At 44.9% G+C, this 17,372-nt stretch overlaps 1 protein-coding gene across 1 annotated transcript in view; it reads right to left on the reverse strand.

The window, feature by feature from the left end:
* The window catches only part of LOC122941924 (zinc finger protein 84-like), a 55,736-nt gene that overhangs the window by 23,934 nt on the left and 14,430 nt on the right, over nt 1–17,372 (reverse strand). Inside the window, exon 7 of the mRNA XM_044299423.1 lies at nt 15,222–16,457. Coding sequence (XP_044155358.1) covers nt 15,222–16,457 — 1,236 coding nt within the window. The remainder of the gene's footprint in view (nt 1–15,221; nt 16,458–17,372) is intronic.

Raw genomic sequence — 17,372 nt, forward strand, 5'->3', positions numbered from 1 at the left:
ATTTAATGCCCTCTTTACCTCATCTGTGAGTTTTGGTGGATGTTCTTCACTTGTCAGGGTTGGAGTTGAGCCATATTCTTTCCATTTTGTTATAAAGGATTTTATAGTGCCCCATTGGATGTTCAAAGTTTGGGCTAATTTTTTTTATAACCCAACCCTGATTCATACTACTTCACAACTTTGCTTTGACCTTTGGTCTTCATGTTGCTTGCTTTGTATTGTTGTAGATTTAGGGGGCTTTCAGAACAGGAGCATCCATACTCACATCCTGTGATATTTTGATGGCACACAGGGGGCCCTTATTCAATTAATTCTGTGATTTTGGAAGTTAATTTGTTGGACCAGATCTTATTTTAGAGTTTCTTAGCAAAGGCAGTGAATATATATATATATATATATATATATATATATATATATATATATTTATAATGTAAAAAACGGGCAGCACTCCAGCAGATAAAAATGAAAAAATAACTTTATTTATCCATAAGGCTGATGCGACATTTCGGCTCTACATAGGAGACTTGAGGAAGGCTCCTATGTAGAGCTGAAACGTCGCATCAGCCTTATGGGTAAATAAAGTTATTTTTTCATTTTTATCTGCTGGAGTGCTGCCCGTTTTTTACATTTTGCATTCAACTGGATTGGCTTATATCCTTATTGGGCTTTTGCACCCTTCATCCATTTTTCCAATTGTGACGGTGCTGCCATTTTTTCTTTTTTATATATATATATATATATATATATATATATATATATATGTATATATAGCCAAGAAAATCCGCAGCACTCCTTGAAGTATAAAGAAATGTGTAGTTTTATTCACACATGTCAAAATTAGACAACGTTTCAGTTCTCTCACAGAACCTTTCTCAAGTCAGGTGGCTTGAGAAAGGTTCTGTGAGAGAACTGAATCGTTGTCTAATTTTGACATGTGTGAATAAAACTACACATTTCTTTATACTTCAAGGAGTGCTGCGGATTTTCGTGGCTGTTTAAGTCCTAGTTCGAGGGACCACCGCGGGCACCTTACAAGGTATATCAAGGGAGTGCTGCCTGACTTTTTCTATGGATATATATATATATATATATATATATGTATAGTGAAGGCTGTGTACAGCCTGTAATTGTGGGAGGAGCTCCCTCCCCTACTTATACTCAGCGGCCGGGAGGCAGAGGGCGCTCGTTTCCTGTGCTTCTGTTCCTAGCTCGGCGAGCGATCGCGACGTCACTTCTGGTCTCGGCAGCTTCCGGTTTGGTCCCTGCAGCATGCGGTGGCCGCGGTAAGTAAGATCTTCGGCGCTTCCATCCTGCCCCTGCCTCCCCGTAGCTACCGAGCGCTTCACCTCCTGTGATTCGACTTCACGGCCGGACGCGCTCTGCAGCCTGTGGGGCCCTCCAAGCACCGGATGGTCGGCTCCGATCCAGTATCCAGGCGGCATCCCCTCCAGGCAGCCTGGCGCTCAGCCAGGCCAGGTTAGTCCGCAGGTACTCGCGGCCGGCGGAATGGTCCATGCCTTCCTAGGGGGTGGGGTCCCAGCAGCCCACTCAGTTTTCCTCCACCGGCGGGTCTCGGCCCCACTGCGTCTTATACAGGGGTTCCTGAGCCGGGTTGCATTATCCCCGCACCGGTCATATTGTCACCGGCAGAAGAGGGTGCGGTTGTTCTCCTTCCTGGCCTGCCAGGTTAAGTTTTCCTCTTCCCTTGGTCGCCCAGGTGCTTGTCGTGGCCACAGTACCCGGCCGTTTAGGCCAGGCCACTTGTCTTCCATAGGCTCAGGTTCTGTTCGCTTGGGTTAAGGTTCTCTTAGACCTCCCGGTCACGTCCCGCCTAGGACACGCTTTAGCTTTTGATGTGACATACCGCGTCGGCCAGATGCGTTTCATTGTCACCAGCTGAAATGCTAAAACCACCTCTCGGGCATGTCATCGGCTCCTGCCATCACTCAGGCCACGTGTCAATCATCCATTGCTACCAAATTTGCTCAGTCTATCTGCTTAACATTGCTACATTGGTCCCTGATTCGCTCAGGTCTATTGTTTTGTCTGGATCCCATTTCTTCAGGTCAAGTATCAATCATGTTGTTGCCCGATTTGCACAGGTCCTGATGGGTGATATCATGATGAATCCTGTGTCAGGTTCATGTAATCACCTCAATCGCTCGGGTTCATGTGGTTGCCTGAATCGCTCAGGTTCTATGTAAATTGCCTGAATCGCTCAGGTTTTATGTAATTGCCTGAATCGCTCAGGTTTTATGTAATGGCCTGAATCGCTCAGGTTCTATGTAATTGCCTGAATTGCTCAGGTTTCATGTATTTGCCCGAATCGCTCAGGTTTCTTGTATTTGCCCGATTCGCTCAGGTTCTGGTAATTGCCTTTTTCTCTCAGGGTGTAGGTAAGTGCCGGATCCGCTCAGGTTTAAAGTAATGCCCGACTCACCCAGGTTTATGTTTTTCTCCATGAAAAAGTGTATGTGATTGCCTGAATCGCTCAGAATTCGATGTATTTGCCTGAACCGCTCAGGATTCGTTGTATTTGCCTGAATCGCTCAGGTTCTGTGTATTTGCCTGAAACGCTCAGGTTTTTTTTTAGCAGTGTCCAGTTGGTTCCTGTTTACTCGGTTCGTGTTCCGCATGTATGATTTCCTGATTCGCTCGGGTCAATCCGGTGCCACCAGGTCACACCCCTCTCCGGGTCTCGTGTCAATGCAAGCTTGTTTTTTCATATAAACAGGGCCTCAGGCCTCCAGAATTCCAGTCCAATTCCGGTCGTGTCGCAGTGCTCCTCCGTGTCCGGTCACTCCACGGTGCCAGGTTCCAGGTAAGGTCAAAACCGAGTAGCGTCATGCGCTCCTCCGCTGCTCAGGGTTTTCCCTTATTCATCACAAGCTTCCATTTCTAGGTCTCCAGTGCCGCCAGAGAATTAGTCAGGGCTGACTGTTGGTTCGGGTAGGTTTGCGATTATTTCTATGCCACGTTTGTTTCTGTTCCCTCACCACTCTCGCCCGGTCACCCTGCCACCGCTCGTCAAAAAAAAATAAAAATGGGGGGAGTCTTTAAAATTACTTGTATATATGCTTACCTCTTTCCCACGCAGACTAAAAGATGTCCCAAGCATCAGAGGCGGATGACAATGTTTTATTACCCGGGTCTTCGGTATTGGGATGCGCCAGTAACCCGTCCCTTCGTAAATGGACAATTCCTAAACTCATTGCGGAGCCTATTAGGAGAGGAATCCATCATCCCGCATCAGCAAGGAAGGCGGAGCTCTACTGTCTCCTGATGATGGAGCCAGAGGGTTCAAACGAACAGCCCTCTCTCTCTTCTATTCAGCTGTCCCTGCTGCAGTTGCAGTCCACCATCGGCAGTCTGGCCGTTTCGGTGGCAAATATTCAAGCCAGAATGGGGGAATTGGATTCCCGGCCTCCGGTGGCGCCACCATCTCCAGCTCCACCACCCATTCCTTCCACTTCTCAGGACGCGGCTCCAGGTACGGTCTGTGCCAGCCCTCAGATCGCTCCCTCGCATTTTATCCCAGAGAAATTAAAAAGTGATATTCTAGCGGGAAAATAATCTGCCATCTATTCTCATTGCGTCCCAGGACGTTTCTGAGAACAAGATAATTAATTGTGGGGAGGTGTCGGTTGTTCTCAGGGCCAAGGACGCTCGCCTAAATCGTAAACTGTCAATTCCTGAATTTGTACTTGCTTTCAGCCTCTACAGAGACACCATCTGCTTGGTCCAGCCGCTCAGGCGTGAGGAGTTGGACTCATACTTGTACCGTATTACCGACCTAGGGTACAAGTATGGTGGTACAAACTTTTATGACTACCACAGGTCATTCTCGCCCAAGGCAGCTGCAGCTATCGCCCAGTTTCAGTTTATCACTGACTGGGCAAACCTCGACATGGAGCTCTTCTGTCGGCATTTCGCCGGTTTAAGGGCTCTTACTTGTGCGGCTTGCCAGTCAATCCAACATACCACAAACTGGTGCCCCAACCTACCCACCCCGGCCCGGGAGGGTTCCCTTCCAGGTCGCTCCGGCGCCCAGCGGTTCCAGGCCTCAACCGATAAGTTGGGTAGACCTATCACTTATCTGGGACAGAGTCAAGTCTAACAATTTCAATTGAGGCGGTTGCGGGTTTATTAGTTGCAGAGCTTTGCATATCTGCTTTCTCTGTTTTAGGGCCCATCCTCGTCCTAGCTGCCCGAAAAGGCAGCACAAGACCCTATGACTAGCCGACATCAACATCGAGCTCTTGGGCGTTCTTTTGCAGGACCATCTTGACCGCCAGTTGTCCCAGTTCCTTCTCTCCGGATTCGAGAGAGGTTTTCACACGGGTTTCATTCCCCTCCCTCAAGTTTCTTGGGAAGGAAGGAACTTGCTGTCGGCTACTTAGGAGCCGGCGGCAGTAGATACCCTGTTGCAAGCGGAAGTCCGGAAGGGGTTCCTGTTGGGCCCGTTAAGGTCTATCCCCTTCGCGACTTGGAGGGTGAATCCGATTGGCCTGGTTACCAAGCAGTCCTCCAATAAAAGGCGATTAATTTACGATTTCTCTGCTCCTCACATGTCCCCCATTCCCAGTTTGAATTCTTTAATTCCATCCGAAGAATTCTCCATGAGGTACTCATCCATCAATGAGGCCATCCAGTATATCTTGCTGGCTGGGGAAGGGGCTTGGTTGGCCAAGGCCGACATAGCGGACGCGTTTAAGTTGCTCCCTATCCTTCCCCAGCTATGGAAATATTATGACTTGCATTGGGCAGACGGGTATTACTTTGCCAACCGGCTCACCTTCGGATCTAAGAGCAGCCCGTGGCTGTTTGATAGATTCTCATGCGCCTTGCATTGGATCCTGGTTCATCACGGGGGTTTGGACATGGTCATCCATTATCTCGACGATTTCCTGATCGTCCAGAGCCCCCAGGGTGACCCTACGGGCTTGGCGAGTTTGCTCCAGCTATTCACCAGGCTAGAGGTTACCGTGGCGGCAGCAAAGACTGAGGGGCCAGGTACCAGGATTACTTTCTTGGGCATCATCCTCGATTCTGTCCGCATGGAGGCCAGCCTCCCCATGGCGAAGCTCGCAAAGATCCAGGCCGCTGTCTCCTCCGTGGCTTTGTCCAGGGTCCTGTCCAAGCGGGAGCTCCAGTCGCTGTTAGGTTCCCTAAACTTTGCCTTCAGGATCATGCCCCAGGGCAGATCTTTCACTTCTAGGCTCCTCAGTCTCCTCCTTTCAGCTCCGGATCAGGATTCCACCGTCCAACTGGACAGGCATGCCATGGCGGACCTCCAAATGTGGCAATCATTCCTTGCCAGGTGGAACGGCATTTCCCTGTTTGTACCTTCCCCGGATTCCGCGTCCCCCACGGTCTTCACCGACGCCGCGGCGTATCGCAGGTTCGCGGCCATATTCCATCCCCACTGGTTTGTTGGCAGTTGGCCGGTGGAATTCATATCAGACGCCAGTTCTCTGAAGTCATCCCCATTATTGGAGCTATACCCGATAGTGGCAGCCGCCCAAGTTTGGGGTTCACTCTGGGCCAACAAGTCGGTGATTTTTATGACAGACAGCCAGGTGTTGGTAGACATCATCACGAAAGGGAGGGCAAAGTCTCAGAAAATCATGTCCCTCCTGCGTAAGTTAGTTTGGCTGTCCTTGCAGTTTAATTTTCATTTTTTCGCATTTCATATCTAGGGGGCAAAGAATGTCGCGGCCGATGCTTTATCCCGCTTTAACTACGCCATCTTTTTTCAGGAATTACCAGAGGCAGACCTTGTCGGTACTCCAGCTCCGCCATTCAGCTCCCTCCTGTTGCACTAGGGTCCCTGGTAGCCTCCGCACAGATTTTAGTTCAGCATTCTTTAGCCACCAATACCGTCAGGAACTATATTGTCGGGTTCAAGGTCTTTCGTCAGTTTGTAGACACCCATCCTCAGGGGGATTTGGACGAAGTCACTTTCCTCATGGCATTCATAGCTCATTGTCATTCTCACCGCCACCTATCTTTCAATACCATCAAGCTGTATCTGGCAGGTATCCAGCACCATCGGATGCTCAGTGACCCCTCTGGCAAGTCCATTTTGGCTAATCATGCCATTAAAGCTACTTTCAGGGGTATTCAGAAGGATAGCACGGGGGTTCAGGTTCGCAGGCAACTGGTCTCAAGTGAGTTATTCCGCAAGTTGTCTGTAGCCCTGGACGGTCTTCCTTTTGGGCACTCGGTCAGCATCATCACCAAAGCGGCCATGTACCTCGGGTTCTATGGGTTCCTTAGGCCTGGGGAGTTCACCTGCGGCTCGGTCAGCCGTTCAACCCTCCTCAGGCGGCATCTTGTCTGGCATGAGAACCATTTCATGCTGTCCATTTCATCCACCAAAACTAACCAGGCAGGTCCGCCCGAACTAGAGTTCTTCCCCACATCCAATTGCTGGTGTCCCATCAAGGTTCTCAAGGAACTTTAAGCCTCACCCCAGTCTACTGCCTTAGACGGCCCATTGCTCCCGATAGACGGTAGGCCCCTTTCTTCTGCACTTTTCATCTCCAACGTACACACACTAGCGACAGGGTTGGGATACAATCCTAGTTCGATCTCCGGGCACTCCTTCCGGATAGGAGCAGCTTCTACAGCGTCCAGTTCATGTGATCCGTAAGATGGATCGCTGGCGGTCGTCATTTTACGCAAGGTATATTCCTAATCCCCAGGTCGAAATATCTAGAGCCTTTTGTTTTTTAGCACTGTAGGTTTCATTTGCTCAATAAACTGTTGCACCCTACACTGTGCCAGTCGTCATTATTTTGCCCAAATATTTAGGCCTTACCTCGTCTCTGGCTCCGGGCACACTCCAGCCAGATAGGTCGGGGCAGTATGTAGGCATGCCTCTTCTGTCCCTCGCTCAGCTCCTACCACAAATAGTGAAGGCTGTGTACAGCCTGAAATTGTGGGAGGAGTTCCTCCCCTACTTATACTCAGCGGCCGGGAGGCAGAGGGCGCTCGTTTCCTGTCCCATGGAATTAAAATTTACAAGAATTGTCCAGATTGTTACGGTGGAATGAAAAAAAAAGTTGTTAAAAAATATATAACTGATTAGTTGTATATATATACACAGTACAGACCAAAAGTTTGGACACACCTTCTCATTCAAAGAGTTTTCTTTATTTTCATGACTATGAAAATTGTAGATTCACACTGAAGGCATCAAAACTATGAATTAACACATGTGAAATTATATACATAACAAAAAAGTGTGAAACAACTGAAAATATGTCATATTCTAGGTTCTTCAAAGTAGCCACCTTTTGCTTTGATTACTGCTTTGCACACTCTTGGCATTCTCTTGATGAGCTTCAAGAGGTAGTCACCTGAAATGGTCTTTCAACAGTCTTGAAGGAGTTCCCAGAGATGCTTAGCACTTGTTGGCCCTTTTGCCTTCACTCTGCGGTCCAGCTCACCCCAAACCATCTCGATTGGGTTCAGGTCCGGTGACTGTGGAGGCCAGGTCATCTGGTGCAGCACCCCATCACTCTCCTTCATGGTCAAATAGCCCTTACACAGCCTGGAGATGTGTTTGGGGTCATTGTCCTGTTGAAAAATAAATGATGGTCCAACTAAACGCAAACCGGATGGAATAGCATGCCGCTGCAAGATGCTGTGGTAGCCATGCTGGTTCAGTATGCCTTCAATTTTGAATAAATCCCCAACAGTGTCACAAGCAAAGCACCCCCACACCATCACACCTCCTCCTCCATGCTTCACAGTGGGAACTAGGCATGTAGAGTCCATCCATTCACCTTTTCTGCGTCGCACAAAGACACGGTGGTTGGAACCAAAGATCTCAAATTTGGACTCATAAGACCAAAGCACAGATTTCCACTGGTCTAATGTCCATTCCTTGTGTTCTTTAGCCCAAACAAGTCTCTTCTGCTTGTTGCCTGTCCTTAGCAGTGGTTTCCTAGCAGATATTCTACCATGAAGGCCTGATTTACACAGTCTCCTCTTAACAGTTGTTCTAGAGATGTGTCTGCTGCTAGAACTCTGTGTGGCATTGACCTGGTCTCTAATCTGAGATGCTGTTAACCTGCGATTTCTGAGGCTGGTGACTCGGATGAACTTATCCTCCGCAGCAGAGGTGGCTCTTGGTCTTCCTTTCCTGGGGTGGTCCGCATGTGAGCCAGTTTCTTTGTAGCGCTTGATGGTTTTTGTGACTGCACTTGGGGACACTTTCAAAGTTTACCCAATTTTTCGGACTGACTGACCTTCATTTCTTAACCGCTAACGCACGGATGCGTCCTGGAGGCGGTCGATTCATTACTTCTGGACGCATACGTGCGTCATCTCGCGAGGCGCATCGCGGGCCGGCAAAAGTTCAAGCACTATTTCGTCACCAGCCTGCCAGCCAATGATCGTTGCTGGCAGGCTGGCGATTTTTAAAATCTCCATTCAGAAGCCAGTTAACACATTATATTTGTAAATATAATGTGTTAAATGGCTTCCCTGCTCCTCTGCTGGTCCTTTTCGTCGGTTGGTCTCAGCAGAGGAGCAGGCATCACAGTGAGTAGCACTAAACACTACACCTTAGCCCCAGATCACCCCCCAGCACCCCAATTAACCCCTTGATCACCCCTTCTTGCCCCTGTCAATCACTAGTGAAAGGTAAAAAGTGATCAGTGTAAACTGTCATTTTTTTTCCCACTGGTATTGACTGTTAGGTTTTAGGGATAGTTTAGGCCCCTTGGTTAGGTAGTTTAGCGATCGTTTAGCGCCCAGCCCACCGCACCGCAGTCACTTATTCGCTGATTAGCATATCGCTAATCAGCTTTTGTACTTTTATAGTATCTGTAAGTGATCAAAACTGATCACAGTCAGATCTATAATAGTATTAGTGTCACCTTAGTTCGCCCTCCACACAAAATGCAGTGTTTGCCCGATCAGGCCTGATCGGTAGCCCACACATGCGTTCACCCACGCCCACATTTTTTTTTCATCACTGCACAATCACTTTACAAGTGCTGCGGCGAAAAAAAATAAATCAGTTTTGATATTTTTTATCAACCGCAGCGGCCTCTGGTACTTCGCTAGCCTCCCATTTGTAAGACAGGCTTGCTTTTTTTCTTGGGCAGTCTCAGGGAATACCCCTAAATTTAGTAGTCCAAATGTCAAACAGGGGGTATTCTGTCGGATGAGCAATGGGAACCCTCATCTGATGAATCTAGCGGGTCAGAATATGAACCTGTAGAAAGCAGTGGCAGTCTGACTCAAAGTTCAGACAAGGAGGTTGAGGTCCCTGATAGCACCAGGCGTACCTGGCCCTGTGTCGCTAGACCACAGGTTGCGCAGGATCCGCTTCAAGGGCAGCAGAGTGGGGCTGGCGCTGTCAGATCACGTGGTGAGGCATACACCAGCAGAGCAGCCCATCCTGGACCTAGTACCAGCACTGCCGTACAACATGGTGAAGTGGCGAGCACCAGAAGGGCAGTTGAAGCTGGTATGGTGGCACGTGCAGTAGTTAACCCGTTGCAGCCACTGCACAGACAGGCCCGTAGAGCCCCTAGAATCCCTGAGGTGCTGGCAAACCCTGATTGGCAGTCCCCAACTTCAGCCGCACTTGTAGTTCCCCCTTTTACCGCCCAGTCTGGAGTTCGGGTTGAGACAGCTCAGATCGGTTCGGCCCTTGGATTTTTTTAGCTGTTCTTGACTGCGGAGCTCTTGGACTTAGTTGTGGCAGAAACAAATCGGTATGCCACTCAATTTATATCCGCCAACCCGGGAAGCTTTTATGCCCAGCCTTTCCGGTGGAAACCAGTCCAAGTTTCCAAAATTAAAATTTTTCTGGGCCTTCTTCTCAACATGGGTCTAACCAAAAAGCATGAATTGCGGTCATATTGGTCCACGAACCCAATTCATTACATGCCCATGTTCTCTGCTGTTATGTCCAGGACACGATTTGAGACCATCCTGCGTTTCCTGCACTTTAGCGACAACACCACCTCCCGTCCCAGAGGCCACCCAGCTTTTGACCGGCTCCACAAAATTCAGCCCCTCATAGACCACTTCAACCAGAAATTTGCAGATTTGTATACCCCTGAGCAAAACATCTGCGTAGACGAGTCCCTAATACATTTTACCGGGCGCCTTGGCTTCAAACAATACATCCCAAGCAAGCACGCCCGGTATAGGGTCAAATTGTATAAGCTCTGTGAAAGGGCCACAGGCTATTCCCACAAGTTTCGGATCTATGAGGGCAAAGATCAGACCCTGGAGCCGGTCGGTTGCCCTGACTACCTGGGGAGCAGTGGAAAGACAGTCTGGGACTTGGTGTCACCCTTATTTGGCAAGGGGTACCATCTTTATGTGGACAATTTCTACACAAGTGTGGCCCTCTTCAGGCAGATTGGCTGCTGTGGCACAGCGCGAACTAGTCGCGCGGGCTTCCCCCAATGGCTCGTTACCACCCGTCTTGCAAGGGGGGAGAGGGCTGCCTTGTGTAACCAAGAACTGCTTGTGGTGAAATCGAGAGACAAGCGTGACGTTTACATGCTCTCCTCCATTCACGCAGACACGACAATCCAAATTGAGAGAGCAACCAGTGTCATTGAAAAGCCCCTCTCAGTCCACGACTATAACCTTCACATGGGAGGGGTGGACTTCCATGACCAGATGTTGGCTCCGTATTTAGTTTCCCGAAGCACCAGACGCTGGTATAAGAAGGTGTCTGTATATTTGATTCAATTGGCTGCATATAATAGTTTTGTTCTCTACAGTAAGGCTGGGAGAACAGGATCCTTCTTCAAATTTCAGGAAGAGATCATCGAGAACCTCCTGTATCCAGGAGGTTCCGTGGCCCCATCCACCAGTGTAGTTAGCCGTCTACACGAGCGACATTTCCCCAATGTCGCTGCTGGTACCTCAACCCAACCGTCACCCCGAAAAAGATGTTGTGTCTGTAGCAGGAGTGGAATAAGGCGTGACACCCGCTATTTCTGTCCTAACTGCCCTGATAACCCTGCCCTATGCTTAGGGGAGTGTTTCCGGAACTACCACACACAGGTACACTTAGCATAGGGATCACATCTCACAGAACAGCTACACAGGGCTATTAGTGCCCATTCACACACAGCTGCTGCAAACCTCTCCTTTCACCTGGGACAAAGTGCATAATGCACTTTGCCACATCTTTGGGCGCTTTGCACATTGTCCCATGGGGAAGGAGAGGTTTGTCCTATAAAGGTAAAAAAAAAACAAAAAAAAAAAAAAACACCAGTAAGCAAAAAAGTTAACGTTCAGTTCCAAAAGTTAAATAAAGTTTATATGTTCTGTTCAAAGGTTATTATAAAGTCAATAAAATGTATTGCGTTGCGGCCTGTTTTTTTTTTTTTTTTTTTTACCTTCCAGGTGGACCAACCGATCGACTAGCTGCAGCACTGATGTGCATTCTGACAGAAGCATTGCGCTGCTGTCAGATTACACAAAAGTCGGTGTATGCGGCGCTGGGAGATGAGATTTCTCCTCTGCAGTAAAATATACGTTTGCTTATGAGCTGAGGAGGCGGCGGTGTTCATATGCTTTGGCAAACACTTTGTATATAAAAATAATAATAATCCCGGCAATGATTTATTCATCCACATCGATTGATGTGAATGGAGAAATCGGGTTTGCCAGGGCATACGAGCTCCTATGTCCTGGCAGACGCCTTTCCCTCCTTTTTTTTTTTTGGGCAGAGATTTTTTCATCCACATTGATCAATGTGAATGAAGAAATCTGTGCCGTTAAATTTTTTCTTTCAGCCCAGAGGCTGAACAGAAAAAAAAATCTCATTACCTGTATGCTCAATATAAGGAGAATAGCAGAAACTCCTAATGCTGGCCATACATGTAATGATTGCGGAGACCCTCAAATGCCAGGGCAGTACAAACACCCCACAAATGACCCCATTTTGGAAAGAAGACACCCCAAGGTATTCACTGAGGGGCATATTGAGTCCATGAAAGATTGACATTTTTGTCCCAAGTTAGCGGAAAGTGAGACTTTGTCAGAAAAAACAAAAAAAGTCTAAAAATGCCCTCCTAAAAGGAATTTGGGCACCTTTGCGCATCTACACTGCAAAAAAGTGTCACACATGTGGTATCGCCGTACTCAAGAGAAGTTGGGGAATGTGTTTCGGGGTGTCATTTTACATATACCCATGCTGGGTGAGATAAATATCTTGGTCAAATGTCAACTTTGTATTAAAAAAATGGGAAAAGTTGTCTTTTGCCGAGATATTTCTCTCACCCAGCATGGGTATATGTAAAATGACATACCAAAACACATTCCCCAACTTCTCCTGAGTACGGCGATACCACATGTGTGACACTTTTTTGCAGCCTAGGTGGGCAAATGGGCCCACATTCCAAAGAGCATCTTTCGGATTTCACAGGGCATTTTTTACAGATTTTGATTTCAAACTACTTCTCACGCATTAGGGCCCCTAAAATGCCAGGGCAGTATAACTACCCCACAAGTGACCCCATTTTGGAAAGAAGACACCCCAAGGTATTCCGTGAAGGGCATGGCGAGTTCCTAGAATGTTTTATTTTTTGTCACAAGTTAGCGGAAAATGATGATTTTTTTCTTTTTTTCTTACAAAGTCTTATATTCCACTAACTTGTGACAAAAAAAAACTTCCATGAACTCACTATGCCATCATGAAATACCTTGGGGTGTCTTCTTTCCAAAATGGGGTCACTTGTGGGGTAGTTATACTGCCCTGGCATTTTAGGGGCCCAAATGCGCGCAAAGTAGTTTGCAATCAAAATCTGTAAAAAATGGCCTGTGAAATCCGAAAGGTGCTCTTTGGAATGTGGGCACCTTTGCCCACCTAGGCTGCAAAAAAGTGTCACACATGTGGTATTGCCGTACTCAGGAGAAGTTGGGCAATGTGTTTTGGGGTGTCATTTTACATATAACCATACTGGATGAGATAAATATCTTGGTCAAATGCCAACTTTGTATAAAAATATGGGAAAAGTTGTCTTTTGCCGAGATATTTCTCTCACCCAGCATGGGTATATGTGAAAAGACACCCCAAAACACATTGCCCTACTTCTTCTGAGTACGGCGATACCAGATGTGTGACACTTTTTTGCAGCCTAGGTGGGCAAAGGGGCCCACATTCCAAAGAGCACCTTTTGGATTTCACAGGCCATTTTTTACACATTTTGATTGCAAACTACTTTGCACGCATTTGGGCCCCTAAAATTCCAGGGCAGTATAACTACCCCACAAGTGACCCCATTTTGGAAAGAAGACACCCCAAGGTATTTCATGATGGGCATAGTGAGTTCATGGAAGTTTTTATTTTTTGTCACAAGTTAGTGGAATATGAGACTTTGTAAGAAAAAAAAATAAATCACAATTTACCGCTAACTTGTGACAAAAAATAAAAAGTTCTATGAACTCACTATGCCCATCAGCGAATACCTTAGGGTGTATACTTTCCGAAATGGGGTCATTTGTGGGGTTTTTCTACTGTCTGGGCATTGTAGAACCTCAGGAAACATGACAGGTGCTCAGAAAGTCAGAGCTGCTTCAAAAAGCAGAAATTCACATTTTGTACCAGTTTGTAAAAGCTATAACTTTTACCCAAACCATTTTTTTTTTTACGCAAACAATTTTTTTTTTAATCAAAGACATGTAGAACAATAAAGTTAGTGAAAAATTTATATAGGGATGTTGTTTTTTAAAAAAAATTTACAACTGAAAGTGAAAAATGTCATTTTTTTTAGCAAAAATTTTGTTAAATTTCGATTAATAACAAAAAATGTAAAAATGTCTGCAGCAATGAAATACCACCAAATGAAAGCTCTATTAGTGAGAAGAAAAGGAGGTAAAATTCATTTGGGCGGTAAGTTGCAGGACCGAGCAATAAACGGTGAAAGTAGTGTAGTGCAGAAGTGTAAAAAGTGGCCTGGTCATTAAGGGTGTTTCAGCTAGCGGGGCTAAGGTGGTTAAAGTAATGATGGCCACTCGTTTTTCTTTACCTAGATGCTTTTTTCTTGCCATAATACAAATTCTAACAGTCTATTCAGTAGGACTATCAGCTGTGTATCCACCTGACTTCTCCACAAGGCAACTGATGGTCCCAACCCCATTTATAAGGAAAGAAATCCCACTTATTAAACCTGACAGGGCACACCTGTGAAGTGAAAACCATTTCAGGTGACTACCTCTTGAAGCTCAACAAGAGAATGCCAAGAGTGTGCAAAGCAGTAATCAAAGCAAAAGGTGGCTACTTTGAAGAACCTAGAATATGACATATTTTCAGTTGTTTCACACTTTTTTGTTATGTATATAATTTCACATGTGTTAATTCATAGTTTTGATGCCTTCAGTGCGAATCTACAATTTTCATAGTCATGAAAATAAAGAAAACTCTTTGAATGAGAAGGTGTGTCCAAACTTTTGGTCTGTACTGTGTATATATATACAACTAATCAGTTATATATTTTTTAACAACTTTTTTTTTCATTCCACCGTAACAATCTGGACAATTCTTGTAAATTTTATACTACCGCACATACTGCAGGTTACAGTGTAATACAGCACCCACAAAATCAATGAGACCTGACAAATCTCATATACCACTGTGGGTATTTTGTACACACAGAAATTCACCTATGGTGTCGCTTTAAAAATTCACAGCAAGTCAATTATTTGTGTGGATCCGCGATTGCTGTATTGTGGTTTCACCATGGACTATGATTGAGTTGTTAAAATGCACAAAAATTCCACACCAAAATCTACAATACAGTGTTAAGTTTTGTGCGTTTTTTTTAATTGTGCTTTTCATGTTGTTTTCTACACCAACTTAAAAGCAAAGTGATAAGTTTCTATATGCTTTTAAATAAGACATTTATTGGTAATTACATACATTTCTCAATAATCATTTAGTGTTTTAAATTAATTTCCCTTGCTTGGACTGCAACTTGAGAGCTTTGGCTTTTCCCCTGTATAAGTTTTCTAATGTCTAACAAGAACTGATTTAGCATTAAAACATTTCTCGCATTCTGAGCATGATAATGGCTTCTCCCCTGTGTGATTTCTCTGATGTCTAACAAGTTCTGATTTAGCATTGAAACATTTCTCGCATTCTGAGCATGAAAATGTCTTCTCCGTGGTTTGAGTTTTTTGATGTATAACAAGTTCTTGCTTCTGGGTAAAATATTAACTGCATTATCAACATGAAAATGGTTTCTTCCCTGTGTGAGTTCTCTGATGTCTAACAAGATCTGATTTAGCCTTAAAGCATTTCTCACATTCTGAACATGAAAATGGTTTCTCCCCTGTGTGAATTCGCTGATGTATAACATAATTTGATTTCCGATTAAAACATTTCCCGCATACTGAGCATGAAAATGGCTTCTCTCCTGTGTGAGTTCTCTGATGTATAACAAGTTCATGCTTCTGGGTAAAATATTTTCTGCATTCTGAACATGAAAATGGCTTCTCCCCTGTGTGAATTCTCTGATGTCTAACAAGATCTGATTTAGCATTAAAACATTTCTCGCATTCTGAGCATGAAAATGGCTTCTCCCCTGTGTGAGTTCTCTGATGCATAACAAGGTCTTGCTTCTGGATAAAATATTTCCCGCATTCTGAACATGAAAATGGCTTCTTCCCTGTGTGAATTCTCTGATGTCTAACAAGAACTGATTTAGCAATAAAACATTTCTCGCATTCTGAGCATGAAAATGGCTTCTCCCCTGTGTGAGTTCTATGATGTATAACAAGATCTGATTTAGCATTAAAACATTTCTCGCATTCTGAACATGAAAATGGTTTCTCCCCCGTGTGAATTCTCTGATGCATAACAAAATGTGATTTCCGATTAAAATATTTCCCACATACTAAGCATGAAAATGGCTTCTCCCCTATGTGATTTCTCTGATGTATAACAAGTTCATGCTTCTGGGTAAAATATTTTCCGCATTCTGAACATGAAAATGGCTTCTCCCCTGTGTGAATTCTCTGATGTCTAACAAAATTTGATTTATGGTGAAAACATTTCCCACATTCTGAACACGAAAATGTCTTCCCCCCTGTGTGAATTCTCTGATGTCTAATAAGATCTGATTCATTGCTATAACATTTCTCACAGTGTGAGCATGAAAATGGCTTTTGCCCTTCGTGACTTCTCAGATGTTTAACAAGGTCTGATTTCTGGATAAAACTTTTTCCACATTCTGAACATGAAAATTGCTTCTGCCATCTTTGATGTTCACCCCTTCTGTGTTCTTTGTTTTGCTTAACAGTCTGTGATAAATCAGAAGATCGGATCCATTGAAAAGAATCAGATGATGGATCTTTGCTGTGAAAGTCTGAGGATATATCTGGGATAATGACGAGTTGTTCATATACATTTTGAGGCATAGTATGTTGTGAAGATATCCCCTGTCCTGAGCTCCTGGTGCAGTCAGCTGCCAAAATTAAATTTGTATTATTTTTGAATAATATAACCTTAAATAATATTAATATGTTATAACATTTCTATCTCAACATTTAAATATAAATTGCAATGAATGTAGAAAAAGGCAATTCCTCACTGACTAGAGCAGTGGTTTGCAAAACAGATCCTAATATATAATCTCAGAGCAAGAACCATTAGATCAGAATGTTAGGTCACTAGGCTGTAGTTTTCCACTTTTGTGTTAAAGCCAGCATCTTCAAAGGTTCACTTTTCAGTGTGTCTACCATATTATTTTCTAGTTAAAGGGAACCTGTCACCGGGATTTTGTGTATAGAGCTGACGACTCATCTCAGGGACAGGACTCATCTCATGTAAATTTGCATATGTATCAAATCAATTTTTTTACACAATAAAAGCACACAGAGCTATGGGGACTGGGTATTGCAGATGTGCTAGTGGCGATCTAGCAGCCCATGTCCTCACCTTTATACCCAAAATCCAGGTGACAGGTTCCCTTTAAGTCAGTGCTATTAGTGGGTGTCCATCTCAAATACTCCCACCAGTTATAGAAACTTCAGCAAATTCCAAAAGAGTGCCAGTATGGCCATGAAATTTTGGCTTTGGAGCAAAAGTAAGTTTGGATTAGCACATTATTTTTATTTATTTTATTTTTACCCCTTAGCACCTTAGTGAGGGTGCTAAGCTGTTTAATGATAGTCAGGTTCCTACTCTAATGGGCAGAATTGTCATAATATGGCAACCAGTGGTCTAATGAAAACAAAAAATTGTGGAGTTGCTGTTTTTTTTTCTATTCTTTTCAAAAACAGTTAAAAATATTCACTTTTCCCAGAACAAAAGCAAGGTCTCATATGACTACATCAACAGAAAAATAAAAACAAGCTGTGACTCTTAAAATGCAATGATA

Source organism: Bufo gargarizans, chromosome 6 (genome assembly GCF_014858855.1).
Source record: "Bufo gargarizans isolate SCDJY-AF-19 chromosome 6, ASM1485885v1, whole genome shotgun sequence".
NCBI classification, from domain to species: Eukaryota; Metazoa; Chordata; class Amphibia; order Anura; family Bufonidae; genus Bufo; species Bufo gargarizans.